This window comes from Oncorhynchus keta, chromosome 1 (genome assembly GCF_023373465.1).
Source record: "Oncorhynchus keta strain PuntledgeMale-10-30-2019 chromosome 1, Oket_V2, whole genome shotgun sequence".
NCBI lineage: Eukaryota > Metazoa > Chordata > Actinopteri > Salmoniformes > Salmonidae > Oncorhynchus > Oncorhynchus keta.
Window position 1 is genome coordinate 81,383,243 of NC_068421.1, and position 18,399 is coordinate 81,401,641.

An 18,399-nucleotide genomic window follows, 5' to 3' on the forward strand; every position below is an offset into this window, starting at 1 on the left:
CACGGAAAAATAATTACCCACAAAACACAGGTGGGAAAAGGCTACCTAAGTATGGTTCTCAATCAGTGACAACGACAGACAGCTGTCCCAGCCAAAAACAAAGAAATACAAAAACATAGAAAAAAGAACATAGAATGGTCACCCTAGTCACACCCTGGCCTAACCAAAATAGAGAATAAAAAGCCTCTCTATGGCCAGGGCGTGACAAGTACGTTGTCTTCTTGTGACATGGGTTTGATTAGCAGGTCCACTGTGGCAGGAATGGACATGTTATATAGAGTGTCAATTCACTGCTATGTCATATCTGAAACATCATACCTTCCCCTGTTTCTCTGGCCTGGTCCATATTAAGGGAAAAGTTCATTTGACTTACTTACTAAATGTTACTTACCTCCTTTTGCTTAAGAGTCAGCCTAGATGAAAGCAAATCTCCTCTCTGACTGGAACAAGGGACTGCATTTCCTGACAGTTTATCATGTGTGAAATTGTCCTCTTCCCCTCATCACCAAAGTCTTTCCTGCTCTCTTAACTCAACCCTCAGAGTTCATTTGAATGAATCAAAGCAAAGTAGACCACTTAATCAAACTGTCGTCATTCCTTATCAATGGAAAGACAGTTTAGCCCAAACAGTGATTCAAAGAGATAGCAGAAGTAAAATGCCCTCCACTGAGCTTATTGTGAGAGACATGATAACAACTTATCATATTGTGGGGAATCTCAGCGATGTGTTCAGCTTTGAGATACATTTTGAGTGAGAAGTTCTGCTATGCTAATTGTAATGTCTGTTCATTCATTTCTAGACAAAGTTTTCTTTATGGCTTCTGACTGATGCTGTACAGTGTTGTGAACCTGAATGGGAGACAATAGCCTGGTACATTACTCTCCCCTGCACTTTGACCTCCTCCACTCCCTCCGTTTCCCCCAATCAACAAGGATCATAAAGGAGAAGAAGAGATCCAACCCCTCACTCACATCTGTGGTTAATCTTGGTCTGACCAGAACAGAATGTTCAATGGTCCTAAATGTGATAAAGGAAGGAGGAAAAACGATAGTAGGGAAAAAGACCCGACTTATCAAGAATAAAAGTGAGAGGCTGAGAGAGATATGATGGTGGAATTTAAATGAGTCACAGACGGAGTCAGAAAAACAGGCAGTAAGAAACATTCAGATTATTGTTGGGGGTTGAACTCTCCAGGACCCCATGGCCTTACAAGTCAGCAAAGGCCTTCTGACTGTGTGTGTGTGTGTTAAGGAGACTGGGGTTGAATGACCCTCTTCTACCTAGAGTATATGCACTGATCTTCCAGTCCTCTAATATCTCAGTACAGTATGTGCAGGCCTTCTCTGGTTTCTCTTTGGTACTAATTCAATCAATTCATCTCATTAACTAACCATAGATTCCTGATACACCAGGTTTGCCAACTAATCAATGTCAAATCATATATATTTATAAAGCCCTTCTTAAATCAGCTGATACTGTATATCAAAGTGCTGTACAGAAACCCAGCCTAAAACCCCAAACAGCAAGCAATGCAGGTGTAGAAGCACGGTGGCTAGGAAAAACTCCCTAGAAAGGCCAAAACCTAGGAAGAAACCTAGAGAGGAACCAGGCTATGTGGGGTGGCCAGTCCTCTTCTGGCTGTACCGGGTGGAGATTATAACAGAACATGGCCAAGATGTTCAAATGTTCATAAATGACCAGCCTGGTCAAATACTAATAATCACAGTAGTTGTCAAGGGTGCAACAAGTCAGCACCTCAGGAGTAAATGTCAGTTGGCTTTTCATAGCTGATCATTGAGAGGTTGTCGTCTAATCAATAGCTGATTAGAATGCCCTGTGGCCCTCGAGACCCCTGAATGACACCAGGATTACCTCACTAATGGTGGTTTGATGACACAGAAAGTAATTCTGAATAATCTCAGGGTGTACTGCTCTAGTCTGCTCTCACTCACCTTGAACGCGTCCGCCAGGATCTCAGCTCCTCTCTGATTGGTCCGTTTGGAAAGGCCCACGAAGAATTCTCTACCTGAGGAAAAACAGACAACAACCTGTGGTCAGTATGGAGAGCGAGAGAAAATAGAGGCATAAACAGATAGAGAGAGAAAGGAGGAAGAGAAGAGAGACACAGACGGATAGACAGACAGAGAGAGATAGATAGAAAGATAGAAACAAGAGTGGCCTTGTCACAACTTCTACCGAAGTCGGTTCCTCTCCTTGTTCGGTGTTGACGTCACCTGTCTTCTAGCCATCGCCGATCCATTTTTCATTTTTCATTTGTTTTGTCTTGTTTTCCCACACACCTGGTTTTCATTCCCTCATTACGTGTTGTGTATTTAACCCTCTGTTCCCCTCATGTCTTTGTGCGGAATTGTTTGTTGTAAGTGCTTGTGCACATTGTTGTCTGGTGCGTGATGGGTTTTGTACCCATACGTTGTTATTCTGGATGCCGGTGGTTTGGTATATTAAACTGCTCTGGTTATTACCCAGTTCTGCTCTTCTGCGTCTGACTTCTCTGCCACCAGTTACACACCCCTTACAGGCCTGAACGTTTTGCTCACCACTCCAGAGCATAGCGAATGGGCGTAGCTGCTGAGCTTTTACAAATGATCCATTAGCGACGCCGTTGCCAAGAGGAAATGTTTTTAGCCCTGCCTGCCATGTGAAACCCATTTCAGTTGGATGAGATGGGAGGAACACACCACGGAGAGAGAGCCAACGTCTAGAAACTCAATTAAGTGTTCTAGAGCTTTTTCCAAGCCCTAAACAGCATACAGAATGAACCACACTAGATTCACAGGCAAGGCAGCACAACTGATACAGAACATACAGAGAGGGAACATTATAAAGACCTCGGTTTCTCTACCTCTGCTCTCATCAGGTTTATTGTGAGATGCCTGATGTGGAACAAGGCAGCTGATGAAATGAGATGGTGTGTGTTTGTGCGTGTGTGTGTGTGTGTGTGTGTGTGTGTGTGTGTGTGTGTGTGTGTGTGTGTGTGTGTGTGTGTGTGTGTGTGTGTGTGCGTGCGTGCGTGCGTGCGTGCGTGTGTGTGTTTGTGCGTGTGTGTGTGGGGGGAGGCTTCTTTTCCATTTGAGAGAACCATTTTCAATCATGCATAAAAATGGTACCAGACAGCCAGTCAGTTTGTAATTTGCCATTTTAGTTCAGGTCACATCAACTACTTGACTATTCAGAGTTAAAACTATTCTGAACAATTTTAATCACACCCCTGTGGTGATAGGTCATATCATTTGCATGATAAAGTGGTCATAAATGTTTAGTTCACTGAATATAGCAGTTTCCATAGTGATCAATTATGGTAGTGGCACTGGCCTTGGCAGGTAATGGTGATAATAGTGTTTTATTGATGGGATATGGTGGTGTACCTGTAAAAAGGACGTCCCCTCCGTCCAGAGTGGCGTTCTCATCAGACATGTCAACGATGTTCAGACCCAGCTCCTTCAGGGTCTGCCGTATGGTCGCTGTCTAGAATACACAAAGACACAGAGAGACACATATGGTTAAGACACAGAGAGAGACAGACATGGTTAAGACACAGAGACACATGGTTAAGACACAGAGACACACATGGTTAAGACACAGAGAGACACATGGTTAAGACACAGAGAGACACATGGTTTAGACAGAGAGAGACAGACATGGTTAAGACACAGAGAGAGACAGACATGGTTAAGACACAGAGAGAGACAGACATGGTTACGACACAGAGAGAGGCAGACATGGTTAAGACACAGAGAGAGACAGACATGGTTAAGACACAGAGAGAGACAGACATGGTTAAGACAGAGAGAGAGACAGACATGGTTAAGACACAGAGAGAGACAGACATGGTTAAGACACAGAGAGAGACAGACATGGTTAAGACAGAGAGAGAGACAGACATGGTTAAGACACAGAGAGAGACAGACATGGTTAACACACAGAGAGACACACATGGTTAACACACAGAGAGACACATGGTTAACACACAGAGAGAGACACATGGTTAACACACAGAGAGAGACACACATGGTTAACACACAGAGAGAGACACACATGGTTAACACACAGAGAGAGACACATGGTTAACACACAGAGAGAGACACACATGGTTAACACACAGAGAGACACATGGTTAACACACAGAGAGAGACACATGGTTAACACACAGAGAGAGACACACATGGTTAACACACAGAGAGAGACACACATGGTTAACACACAGAGAGAGACACACATGGTTAACACACAGAGAGACACACATGGTTAACACACAGAGAGAGACACACATGGTTAACACACAGAGAGAGACACACATGGTTAACACACAGAGAGAGACACACATGGTTAACACACAGAGAGAGACACACATGGTTAAGACACAGAGAGAGACACACATGGTTAACACACAGAGAGAGACACATGGTTAACACACAGAGAGAGACACACATGGTTAACACACAGAGAGAGACACACATGGTTAACACACAGAGAGAGACACACATGGTTAACACACAGAGAGAGACACACATGGTTAACACACAGAGAGAGACACATGGTTAACACACAGAGAGAGACACACATGGTTAACACACAGAGACACACACACATGGTTAACACACAGAGAGAGAGACATGGTTAACACACAGAGAGAGACACACATGGTTAACACACAGAGAGAGACACATGGTTAACACACAGAGAGAGACACACATGGTTAACACACAGAGAGAGACACACATGGTTAACACACAGAGAGAGACACACATGGTTAACACACAGAGAGACACACATGGTTAACACACAGAGAGAGACACACATGGTTAACACACAGAGAGAGACACACATGGTTAACACACAGAGAGAGACACACATGGTTAACACACAGAGAGAGACACACATGGTTAACACACAGAGAGAGACACACATGGTTAACACACAGAGAGAGACACACATGGTTAACACACAGAGAGACACACATGGTTAACACACAGAGAGAGACACACATGGTTAACACACAGAGAGAGACACATGGTTAACACACAGAGAGAGACACATGGTTAACACACAGAGAGAGACACACATGGTTAACACACAGAGAGAGACACACATGGTTAACACACAGGTACCCGCACACAAAACATTCACTGCATGCCATCAATCTCTACTGCAAAGAGCTGAGATTACATTGTAATGAGATTACATTACAACACACACCAACAGTAGAGCTCTCAATGACATCACATGGGTCATATACATACTGAGGGTAGCCCCACAGCCCAACAAATAGCGTTCATTCACAGAAAGGAATTACGATGATATCATCATTACATATCATGTAAAATATGAGCGTTAAAAGGCAGATGATCAGACAGCAGAGCCAGGTTCTTGTTATGAAGCACGACAATAAAACCAAAACAGTCTGTCCAAGAGATCATCATTACATCATCTTAGCGATCCACGAAGTCATAACACAGGAAGTATGTTAAAGTTTTTATGAGGCCGTGACTCTGGAAAGAGGGGTACATGGAGAGGAGACCAACACTAACCTAAAAAGGGTTGGAGGATTAAAAAACAATCCATCTAAGTCAAAGTGTTCCTGGGGCATTCTCTGGGTCAACTGTGTGGTGTGTGTGTGTGTGTGTGTATGTGTCTCTCTCTCTGTAGAAGAATACCAGTTGAAGGTGAACTGGGTCAGTATCGTCTGGCCGTGAGGGCTCTGACCACCCAGTCTGTTTTTGGGGTCCCCAGGGAACTAGGACCATCGAGATTCCACAGGCCTCTATCTCACCATGACCTCAGCCTAGCTGACACCTGGGCCAAGCCATGAGGTCACCCAGGTAGCCTGTCATGCGGGCCACGCACAGAAAACACAAACATGTAGTTTCTTACACTCCCACACACATAGACTTGCACGCACGCACACGCACACGCGCACGCGCACACACACACACACACACACACACACACACACACACACACACACACACACACACACACACACACACACACACACACACACACACACACACACACACACACACACACACACACACACACACACACACACACACACACACACACACACACACACGTCCTCCCTTGCACCTCCCTATAGGTAGATACTATGAAGTCAATTCTTAATGGTCAGCAAGGAAAATAGCTATTGGAATTGGACCAGACATTGTTTCCTTTAGAAGGTTATCAGTGGCAACACCAGCTACAATTGAGATGAATAGTAATTGAGATGAATAGGAATTGAGATGAATAGTAATTGAGATTAATAGGAATTTCCCTAAGATTGTAGGTCTACTTTCCCTCTCTGTGGCCTTATATTGTGTAGGGAGCGAAATCACATAAGTCAACATCTCCCTTTATTCAGTTTCATCTCCATTTCTCTATATCTCACTACTCTTTCCTTCCTTGCGGTTTAAGGATGGAGAAAGCGCAACAAGGGGTTAAGATTCAACTTTAAAATGAGTCCATACCCCTTAGTCAACCTGCTAAGCCAGCTACCCACCCTGGCCTACTCCACCATTCCCCCACAGCTGACCAGCCTACTCCACCATTCCCCTACAGCTGACCAGTCTACTCCACCATTCCCCTACAGCTGACCAGCCTACTCCACCATTCCCCTACAGCTGACCAGCCTACTCCACTATTCCCCTACAGCTGACCAGCCTACTCCACCATTCCCCTACAGCTGACCAGCCTCCTCCGCCATTCCCCTACAGCTGACCAGCCTACTCTACTATTCCCTTACAGCTGACGAGCCTACTCCACCATTACCCTACAGCTGACCAGCCTACTCCACCATTCCCCTACAGCTGACCAGCCTACTCCACCATTCCCCTACAGCTGACCAGCCTTCTCCACCATTACCCTACAGCTGACCAGCCTACTCCACTATTCCCCTACAGCTGACCAGCCTACTCCACCATTCCCCCACAGCTGACCAGCCTACTCCACCATTCCCCTACAGCTGACCAGCCTACTCCACCATTCCCCTACAGCTGACCAGCCTACTCCACTATTCCCCTACAGCTGACCAGCCTACTCCACCATTCCCCTACAGCTGACCAGCCTCCTCCGCCATTCCCCTACAGCTGACCAGCCTACTCTACTATTCCCTTACAGCTGACGAGCCTACTCCACCATTACCCTACAGCTGACCAGCCTACTCCACCATTCCCCTACAGATGACCAGCCTACTCCACCATTCCCCTACAGCTGACCAGCCTTCTCCACCATTACCCTACAGCTGACCAGCCTACTCCACCATTCCCCTACAGCTGACCAGCCTACTCCACTATTCCCCTACAGCTGACCAGCCTACTCCACCATTCCCCTACAGCTGACCAGCTTACTCCACCATTCCCCGACAGCTGACCAATCTACGCCACCATTCCCCTACAGCTGACCAGCCTACTCCACCATTCCCCTGCAGCTGACGAGCCTCCACCAATGCAGTTGCCCCTCTCCTTTACCTTCCCCTCTGCCTCCCCATGTGGCACTCTGACTGGACTGGAGCCTCTGCTATTGCAATCACAGCTGCAGCCTACACGAATATCCGTCAACCCACCAACTAATGATCAGGTCTACGCATGCAGACAGACAGACAGTGTGTCATAGCTACAGTGGGGAGAACAAGTATTTGATACACTGCCGATTTTGCGTGTGTCATAGTTATCTATGGGCGTTCCAGCAGACAGACAGACAGACAGACAGACAGACAGACAGACAGACAGACAGACAGACAGACAGACAGACAGACAGACAGACAGACAGACAGTGTGTCATAGTTATCTATGGGTGTTCCAGCAGACAGAGAATGTGTCATAGTTATCTATGGGTGTTCCAGCAGACAGACCTGTTCTGTAACTAATGGTGATTGACGTAACATAACTCCTCATCATTTTGAATGGCTCACAGAATGGCTGCTGTCAAAAATGTACTTAAGATTCTGGCAATTAAGTTTTTCTACATAACCAGAGTCAAATGCGAATGTACTTGTAGACTTTCAGTCATTGCGCTAATGCTAGTTAGCATTGGTTCGTGAATACCTCTAACTTCATTCATACTGCACACAGAGACATAACAATGGTATCCATGAGTTGCCAGAATGTAGTACCCCCTTAACAGCAGTTCGTATTGGACTAATATTACTGACTATATATAACCATGATTCTATCCACAGTTTTTATGTGAGTAAAGTCATAGCATATTAAAAAAAAATCAAGACAGCTGTGATGGAAACTGGGAGTTTTGGTACAATTTTATAACTGCCGACAGATCATTTGTTCATTCGACATGGTGAGATCTTTTCGTGTCAGTAAAATGTATTATGCCAAAAATGGCAGTGGAAACTCCTTAATGCGCAACTATTGATATAATAACCACAGTATGGAAGTAAACTGGTGTGTGGTTCTCTCACTACGACTTGGGAAACCAGGCTACAGATTAAATAAACGATGATGAATTTCACAGGGTGGTGATCTTGTTGCTCCTTTCCAATAAATATCAATGGTCTTATTCTGCTGATAGATGATTGATGCTTGACTGCCATTTGACAAATACGATATGGTCTTATCCCTGATAATCTCATCATGTAGACTAGACTTCCCGGACATCTCTACGAGCTGTTGATGTCACGCCCTGACCTTAGTTCCTTTTGTATGTTTCTATTTTAGGTTGGTCAGGGCGTGAGTTGGAGTGGGCATTTGATGTTTTGTATTTCTATGTGTTTGGCCTGGTATGGTTCCCAATCAGAGGCAGCTGTCAATCGTTGTCTCTGATTGAGAACCATACTTAGGTAGCCTGTTTTCCCACTCTTGTTTGTGGGTGGTTGTTTTCTGTATGTCACCTTGCAGAACTGTTTTTAGTTTCTTCCATTCACTTCAGTATTTTTGTTTTGTGTGTTCAGTTAATAAATGAACATGGACACTTACCACGCTGTGTATTGGTCCGATATTTCATACTCGTCGTCAGACGACGAAGAGATCCGTTACAGTCGAGCAAACTTGCCAACACCAGAGTAGGCACATTTCCTGTTTAACACAACATATTTTTATTCAATATATGAAAACTGAAGTGAGCACTACGTGAGCACTACGTCATCACGCACCAATTTTTTATCTGCGACAAGTCCGTTTGGTGGAAACATGCACATTTTCCCACCAGTGGTATTTTCTTTATGCATATTTGAGAATATTCACATGAAAATCAGTCGCTAATGGATTAAAGACCAAGCTATAGTCACACATCATTTATGAGGTAATTGTTAAATGAGTGTTAATAAAAGTAGATTCTATTAAGTCTTTACTGTGTCCCTCCTCTAGTAATATTTTATGTTTATTTCTGTCTTTCCTTGGTCTCCTCTTGCCAGAAAAGCTGGAAACACCTCCATTGTGTGAGCCTTGAGCATCCACCCACCTCTCTAACTAGGCCTCAGCTCAGAATGCATCTCAATGGTTGCTGTTTCTCTGGCAGATAGCAGAAGGCCGGGAGTAGAATGGCTTGTCTCGACGCACACACGCGCACACGCGCACACACTGCAGTGTGTCATAATTACCTATGGGCGTTCCAGCAGACAGACCTGTTGGTGCTGTAAATAACGGTGATTGACGTAGCGCGCCTATCAGCATGCAGACGAGGCTAGGGTGACGTCCCAAATGGCACCCTATTCCCTATGGGCCCTGATCGAAAGCATTGTACTTCATAGGGAATAGGGTACTATTTGGTCCAGGGACTAAAACAATTAGCATGCTGCTAAGCCTCCACTAGGCCTCTGCAAGGCTCAGCAGACATGGTGCTACTTAGACTAAATAAAATAAAAAACTTTGAGGCCGACAATCCCTCTGCTCTGTTCCAATAGGCTTCTTCTCTTCCCAGCTCGTACACCCTGATGCACTCACATTAACGCTCTGGCTGAATTAAAGAGGCTATGTCTACCTGCATATAACTAGGTTATTTGTTTGTTCATTCATAAGTCCCATTAAACTGCACAAGGTCAACTGTTGGCCTAACTAATGGAACCCTCTTCTATAATGTTCAGTCTCTCTCTGTCTCCCTCTCTCTTGTTCCACCCATTCTCTCCAGACATGCACGGCAGGGCCAAGAATCCATCTGGATAGCCTAGCCGCACAGACGGAGTGAGTGGCCATTATCTCCCAGGCCTGGGACACCCAATATCCCAATATGTTATGTAAAGAGGGTGCCAGCTCCACTCTCCAACCGGCCGCTACCCACTCTTCTGCTACACCGCCCGGCCCGCCCTGCCCAGGGCCACACGCTGAGAGCCAGGCTCTGCTTTGAATGAGAAAGACCTTTTAAAATTCATGAGGGGGTTTTAGATGTTCTGTTCTTGGCCCCGCCTGCCAACATTCCTCCCGTTCCTGGGCAGAGCAGACAGGGGAGATGGAGCAGAGAGAGCAGAAAGGACAGGAGAGCCTTTTCTCTGGGCTTGTATAGACCCCCCTCTTGTCCTGCTTGCCTGGAACACTCTGGACCCAGCAGTGATATCGCATCTAATTGCTAAAAAGAACCATCAGCCAGATAGAACTTGGAACATTTCGAATAGGAATGAAGAACACAATGACATTCCAGAGCCTTGGCCGGTATTCCAGAGCCCCGCTTCCCCCAGTCATCCTACCCCATTCTACCCCCAGTAACAGTGTCCCACGCTCCATGGGGCCAACATAACACACCACACAGTCTCATGTAATGAAGTTAACTCCTGCAGATAAGTTACACTTTACTCAACAGTGTTAGTGGTGGCAGGTGGGTCAATGACAGAATTCCCCAGGTCACTGCCTGCCATGAGGACGATCTCAGAGAGGGATGAAAGGGGGGTGGTTACAACGGCTACTTACCAAGATTCTTGGGCTGCCTTTAACTAGACTCAGATACAGTTGAAGTCGGAAGTTTACATACACTTAGGTTGGAGTCATTAAAACTTGTTGTTCAACCACTCCACAAATTTATTGTTAACAAACTTTAGTTTTGGCAAGTTGGTTAGGACATTTACTTTGTGCATGACACATGTCATTTTACAACTATTGTTTACATACAGATTATTTTACTGTATCACAATTCCAGTGTGTCAGAAGTTTACATACACTAAATTGATTGTGCCTTTAAACCGCTTGGAATATTACAGAAAATTATGTCATGGATTTTGAAGCTTCTGAAAGGCTAATTGACATCATTCGAGTCAATTGGAGGTGTACCTGTGGATGTATTTCAAGGCCTACCTTCAAACTCAGTGCCTCTTTGCGTGACATCATGGGAAAATCAAAAGAAATCAGCCAAGACCTCAGAACAAAAATTGTAGACCTCCACAAGTCTGGTTCATCCTTGGGAGCATTTTCCAAACGCCGGAAGGTACCACGTTCATCTGTACAATAGTACACTAGCAAGTATAAACACCATGGGACCACGCAGCCGTCATACCTGTCACAGCTCTTGTCGCAATGACGATTGGACCAAGTGTTCATGGTAAGTGTTCATGATTTTATTAGATCACAAAACACTCGAACAAAATAAACATGAGGGAGAACTGAAACAGTTCTGTAAGGTGCATAAACTATACAGAAAACAACTACCCACAAAACACAGGTGGGAAAAAGGCTGCCTAAATATGATTCCCAATCAGAGACAATGATAGACAGCTGTGGAGGTGCACTGGAGGTCTCGAGCGTAGAGCCGGCACAACCCATCCTGGCTGGATGGTTACTTTCGCCCGGCAAATGTGGGGCGCTGGCACAGGACGCACTGGGCCGAAGAGACGCACTGGAGGACAGGCGCGCTGAGCCAGCACCATCCGTCCTGGCTGGATGCCCACTCTAGCCGGTCCAATGCGGGGAGCTGGAATGTAGCGCACCGGGCTGTGAACACGCACTGGAGACACTGTGCGCTCCACCGCATAACACGGTGCCTGACCAGTTGTCCAAAGTGGCAAAATGGCTTAAGGACAACAAAGTCAAGGTAGTGACCATAACAATGCCCTGACCTCAATCCCATAGACAATGTGTGGGCAGAACTGAAAAAGCGTGTGCGAGCAAAGGAGGCCCACAATTCTGACTCAGTTACACCAGCTCTGTCAGGAGGAATGGGCCAAACTTCACCCAACTTATTGTGGGAAGCTTGTGGAAGACTATCCGAAATGTTTGACTCAAGTTGAAATTGAAAGGCAATGCTACCAAATACTAATTGAGTGTATGTAAATGTATAACCCACTGGGAATGTCATGAAAGAAAGAAAATATGAAATAAATCATTCTCTCTACTATTATTCTGACATCTTAGATTCTTAAATAAAGTGGAGATCCTAATTTTAACTAGGATTAAATGTCAGGAATTGTGAAAAACTGAGTTTAAATGTACCTGGCTAAGGTGTATGTAAATTTCCGACTTCAACTGTATATATGTACTGTACGCTGAGATTGTACTCTGTGATTGGCTTGTGATGACACTTAGTATTAACAGCATGGTATTTTGGACTGAGGCCCTAGTTAGTCTGGTCCCAGATCTGTTTGTGCTGCCTTGACAACTCCTATGGTCACTGTCATGCATGACATCACTAACAGATGTGGGACCAGGCTACTAATAGTCGAAACATGGCCATTGGAATAAAAAAGTCAAGTTCACGTGTCATCAATGGTAGAGAGTTTTAAGTTCCTTGGTGTCCACATCACCAACGAACTATCATGGTCCAAACACACCAAGACAGTCGTGAAGAGGTCTTTGGCTATGCCGGATTAAGTGATATGACATGCTATTCTATAAAATAATTTCTCTGTAATTAATATTACCTGATTGAGCTAATCAGACTAGAGAGTCGGGGCACCACAAAATAATATTTATAGAGCTGTTATCTTCCGAATAAACTCTTAAAGACCTAGTAATATTTTACATCAATAGCAGTCAATATTAATCCTCACCTTAATTCAGTCTCATCTGAAAGTTGTAAATTCTTGGTTATCTGCACGAACCCTGGCTAACAAGTTGAATCAGCAATACAAAATTGGGTTTAATTATTTATTTGCTAAATACCTAACTAATCACACAGAATTACACATACACATAATTAATCATAACTTGATTACAAATGATGTCATAAAGGAAAACGTCCCTAGCGGGCGGAACAGATATGACAGCTGGTTACACAAAAGAAAAGGGGCTGGGTTTGAGTGAAAGAGCGGGAAGACTGAGGGACAAAGGGCGAAGCTGTGCTATCGTAAATACAGTATGTTATGCATTCTAAATTACCACCCATTTGGATAAGGAAAATGCAATAAATATTTACTCTGAGCTGCGCTTCGGTAGGTTTGTGGTAGATGGAAGGCCGTGTTGCCCAACTGAGTCCTTTGTCCTTTGAAGAATGTCTCTGCTGGTAAATTGGATACGTTGTAGTACCGTCATTGTGTGGTAGACGGCATACTCTGCCTGTTCCTTCCTAACCTGCGTTTGCAGCGGCTGTTGCTAACTCAACGGCTAGGAGGTATCACTTCTGTATTGAATAAGAGTTCAAAGTCATCCTCACATCCTCGGAACAGGAGGTTATATTGTCGTCAAGGCTTTATATAGGAAGGGAGAGGAGGGCGTGTTTGAAAAGTTTTATAGCCCATGTCTCTTCACAGGGGCGGGCCACTGATTGAGCAGAGCCCTAACCTTATGGAAACCCAAATCTCACATTTTTGAAGCTAAAATCACATTTTAGAAGCTAAAATCACATTTTAGAAGCTAAAATCACATTTAATCCCATCACAAATAATTTCATATTCAAACATTTAAATTGAACAACAATTCCATGTGAATCCGATAACTCTAATGTGTAGACTTTCCACTGTAGAGTTTATGTCATCTTATCATTGATGAGAATGTCTCAGATGACAACCGAACTGACATCATATTCATTAAATACCACCGCATATGTTCAATTGGTCGGATTACCAGAATATAGTTAATTTCCCCCCACCTTCTGATGTTCCCAGAATCTCTATGTTAACCAAGGGTTTTGCAAATGTAACATCAGTAGGGTAGAGAGAGGAAAAAGGAGGGAAGAGGTATTTATGACTGTCATAAACCTACCCCCAGGCCAAAGTCAAGACAAGGGCATGACAAAACCTTCTTTTTTTTACCCCCCCCAACCATTGTTTTTACACATGCTGCTACTCATTGTTTATTATCTATGCATAGTCACTTTACCCCTACCTACATGTACAAATTACCTCAACTAACCTGTACCCCCGCACACTGACCGGAACCGGTACCCCCTGTATATAACCACGTTATTGTTATACTATTGTGTTACTTTATGTTTTACTTTATTTGGTAAATATTTTCTTAACTCTTCCTGAACTGCACTATTGGTTAAGGGCTTGTAAGTAAGCATTTCATGGTAAGGTCTACATCTGTTGTATTTGGTGCATGTGACAAATAAAGTTTGATTTGATTTAGTGCTTTGGCTTGACATCCCAGCAACAGTGTGTGATTGTGGCCCACAATTCTGAGTGTTCCTGCATGTGGGCATGTGGGCGTTATGGTGCATTACCGGCATCTATTGTACAGGAGCGTCCCTGCCTCCCGCCAGTACTAGCTTAAAAATGTACTAATAGAAGTATAAAGAAGGGTTCCTGCAGATGCAGGAATGCCCCAAATTGCTGGCAGTAATTGCACCCTTCCTAATCCCAGAACACAGATGAGTATGAACATATAGGACTAATGCAAAGAAGGAAGTTCACAGAATGGAATGGGAATGCTGATCGGAGTAGGAAAACACTAATGACAAAGCTACCTAACGCTATCCATCAGGATAACGTTATCAGATCCTTTTAGTACATATTTGACGTCATGGAAGAACCAGAGAGACGACTGATCTCTGTTCAGTGATGATAGGAGTAACAGAGAGCCTTAAAGAGCCCACTGAACATGTTTTTATGTTGCTCATGAAACAAAACAAGATTTCAGTCTTGGAGGTGTGTTTCCTGACCATTCCACGTTTGGTCAATGATGTTTGTCACTCATGAGACACTGTAGCCTATTTTACCTCCTCAAAATTCCCAGTATAAATATAAGATAACTAAAGAATTCTGTCATTTAACTTTTTTTGCAGAGCATGTTTTAGTTGCACAATTTTACATGTAAGTGATGTGTTTGGTGCAGTATTTCTCATGTAAAAACTGTGCAACGTTTTGTCTTATGTAAACAAAGTCGGAGCTACTGGGCAGGTCTGTCTCACGGTCTATGCTATTGGATACAGAGCAATCACCACAGCTGTTCACCCCATGTTAGTGGGCAAATGGACATCATCAAATCAAAACTCAACCCATATTAGACGAGACTGTCTTTATGACCAAAATGATCCTATTTACATTTGTAGTTAATTCTGACACTAGAATAACTGTTTCTGAATTATATCAATACCACATAGGCCATTTTCAAAGGGATCCATTGCTTTTTAAAGGCATACACTCTTTAAGGACTCAATCACAGTTTGTCCAGAGGTTTGCTATGGTCAATGATTCTCACTGAGTGGTTCCCTCGGAATTTGCATACCTGGCCTTGAGGGTAATACGAACGCATTCACTTAGCAGCAGGAGCTAGGGTGAGTGTGTTAGTGAGGGCTAATAAGACCCTGGCAGGGACACTGTTACCTTGATGACCATCTAACTCTCCATTACACCAACACAGCTCTGGAATGTCCCCTCTAACATCTAACTCTCCATTACACCAACACAGCTCTGGACTGTCCCCTCTAACATCTAACTCTCCATTACACCAACACAGCTCTGGACTGTCCCCTCTAACATCTAACTCTCCATTACACCAACACAGCTCTGAACTGTCCCCTCTAACATCTAACTCTCCATTACACCAACACAGCTCTGGACTGTCCCCTCTAACATCTAACTCTCCATTACACCAACACAGCTCTGGACTGTCCCCTCTAACATCTAACTCTCCATTACACCAACACAGATCTGGACTGTCCCCTACAAAATCTAACTCTCCATTACACCAACACAGCTCTGGACTGTCCCCTCTAACATCTAACTCTCCATTACACCAACACAGCTCTGGACTGTCCCCTCCAAAATCTAACTCTCCATTACACCAACACAGCTCTGAACTGTCCCCTCTAACATCTAACTCTCCATTACACCAACACAGCTCTGAACTGTCCCCTCTAACATCTAACTCTCCATTACACCAACACAGCTGCCGAGCTATCTCACTTTCTCTCACACAAAACGAAATGCATGTGCACACATATTACTGTATCAATTATATTTGTGTTGCATAAATATCATACTTTATGCCCTGCTTTGTGTTCCATAAATAGCGTACTATATGACCAGCTTCTGTAACTATAGTAAAATGTCCCATTCCTGCAGTGAACTGCGTTATAGAACACAACCTGCTAACAAAGGAACAACAGTCTAATGAAAATAACCTCTCAAAGCCTTGTCCAGGCCAGGCAGGTCGGTATCCATACAAATCCCAGCGGAATACATTGGAAAGATAGCTGCGGCTAAGTTAACCAAGTCCTCCATTATCTCCTCTCTCTCTTTCTCTTTCTTAACACAACCATCAGTTTAGGGATTACATCCATCTTTGAGAAGTAGGTCAAAGTAAAGCAGGAACAGTATTTTCATCTAGAACTTCACAGCAGAGCAGAGCAACCTCCATAGGAGATCTGGCCACCTGGCTCAACAGCAGAGAAAAGGCGAGGAAGCTAGCTAGAGCCAGAGACCCAGATCCAACCACTGCCAGACTGAGGCTTTGTCCAAAATTGCATTACATTTTCCTATATAGTGCAGAGGGCATGGCTTTGGTCAAAGGTAGTGCAGTACAAATGGAATTTGATTTGAGTAGAAAAGGGTGCCATTTAGGAGGCAGACCAGAGCCGACTGCTACCAGACCGGTTTCATTTGGACTCCCAGGATATTCAAACAACCTGTGAGGCTGACACACTTATGGCGGGCCAGAGTACTATGGAGGGCGTGGGTACATTATGGTACATTATGGTCTGAGTGTGGATTGTTGTGCTAGACACTGACTTTAGGTCTGAGGAACCTCACATAGAAAACTCTCAGAGTTAGAGTTACAGGGAGATATGGTTAAAAGAGAGAGAGAGAAGGGGTGGAGACAGAGGATGAGAGAGAGAGAGAGACAGAGGATGAGAGAGAGACAGACCAGAGAGAGAGAGAGAGGGAGAGAGAGACAGACCAGAGAGAGAGAGAGAGAGAGAGAGACAGACCAGAGAGAGAGAGAGAGAGAGAGAGAGAGAGAGAGAGAGAGACAGACAGACCAGAAAGAGGGAGAGAGAGAGGGGGAGGGGGGCACTTGAGAGACTTGGCAAGGTAGAGTTCTCTGTGCCACCCTATGTTCTCTTCTATTCTGTTATGTTCCACCCTCCACCCTGTTACCCAAGCGAGCCAGAGTGAACCAGCAGGTAGCCCCCCTCCCACCCCCCACCAATCTCACCCGGGTGGGGGTACATTTCAGTCCCATCCCCTTGGTGTTACCATTAACGCTCCAACCCCCTGGGGTGTTAGGCAAGAAGGGGACCATTATATCTCTTGTTAGTCAAACGTAGAGTTTGTTTTCAACTGTATCAAGGCAGCTGCTATAACAGCTCAGGCATCTGCCCTGGCATTCAGAGCATTGAGAGAGAAAGGCGTTTTTTCTGTCACTATCATTAGATACACCATGTTGAAGACTGGCTTTGTTAAGGGCTCCACAATAAGGACGTTCACTTTGTTTGTTTTCTGTCAAAGTGATTCACTCACACCCTCCCTCGCTACCCCTCCCTCTTGGGAATGAGTCAACTACCCTTCCACACTGGGAACGAGTCTTTCTAACAAACTAGTAATAATAATACTTTTTTATTTCATAAGCACTCTATCTATATAGCTCTGGACATTTACACCTGGATCTCGCAGCTAGCAAGCTGCTATCCGTGTGACTATTGGCTTTTTAAAAACATTTTTTTAACCTTTATTTAACTAGGCAAGTCAGTTAAGAACAAATTCTTATTTTCAATGACGGCCGAGGAACAGTGGGATAACTGCCTGTTGAGGGGCAGAACGACAGATTTGGACCTTGTCAGCTCGGGGGTTTGAACTTGCAACCTTCCGGTTACTAGTCCAACGCTCTAACCACTAGGCTTTCCTGCTGTTTACGTCAATCCCGGAGCAAACATAAATTATTCCGGAGCTAGCCAGCTGAAGCGTTCCATCAGCCCCCCCTGGGACACAATCACCTATCCGGACCCGTTTTACTGCCGTTGCGGAGCCCCACCGGGCCTTCACGACTGGACTACTGACGTTATCTGCCCGAGGGAGTTATCCAACTGGCCCCTCCATCGCGACGTTACCTGAATGCCCGCTTATC

At 44.5% G+C, this 18,399-nt stretch overlaps 1 protein-coding gene across 1 annotated transcript in view; it reads right to left on the bottom strand.

Annotated features, from left to right (window-relative positions):
• The window catches only part of ddah1 (dimethylarginine dimethylaminohydrolase 1), a 134,942-nt gene that overhangs the window by 29,327 nt on the left and 87,216 nt on the right, over positions 1-18,399 (bottom strand). Inside the window, exons 2-3 of the mRNA XM_052462083.1 lie at positions 3,388-3,487; positions 1,954-2,027 (exon numbers count right to left, since the gene is read on the bottom strand). Of these exons, the coding sequence (XP_052318043.1) occupies positions 1,954-2,027; positions 3,388-3,487 (174 nt within the window). The remainder of the gene's footprint in view (positions 1-1,953; positions 2,028-3,387; positions 3,488-18,399) is intronic.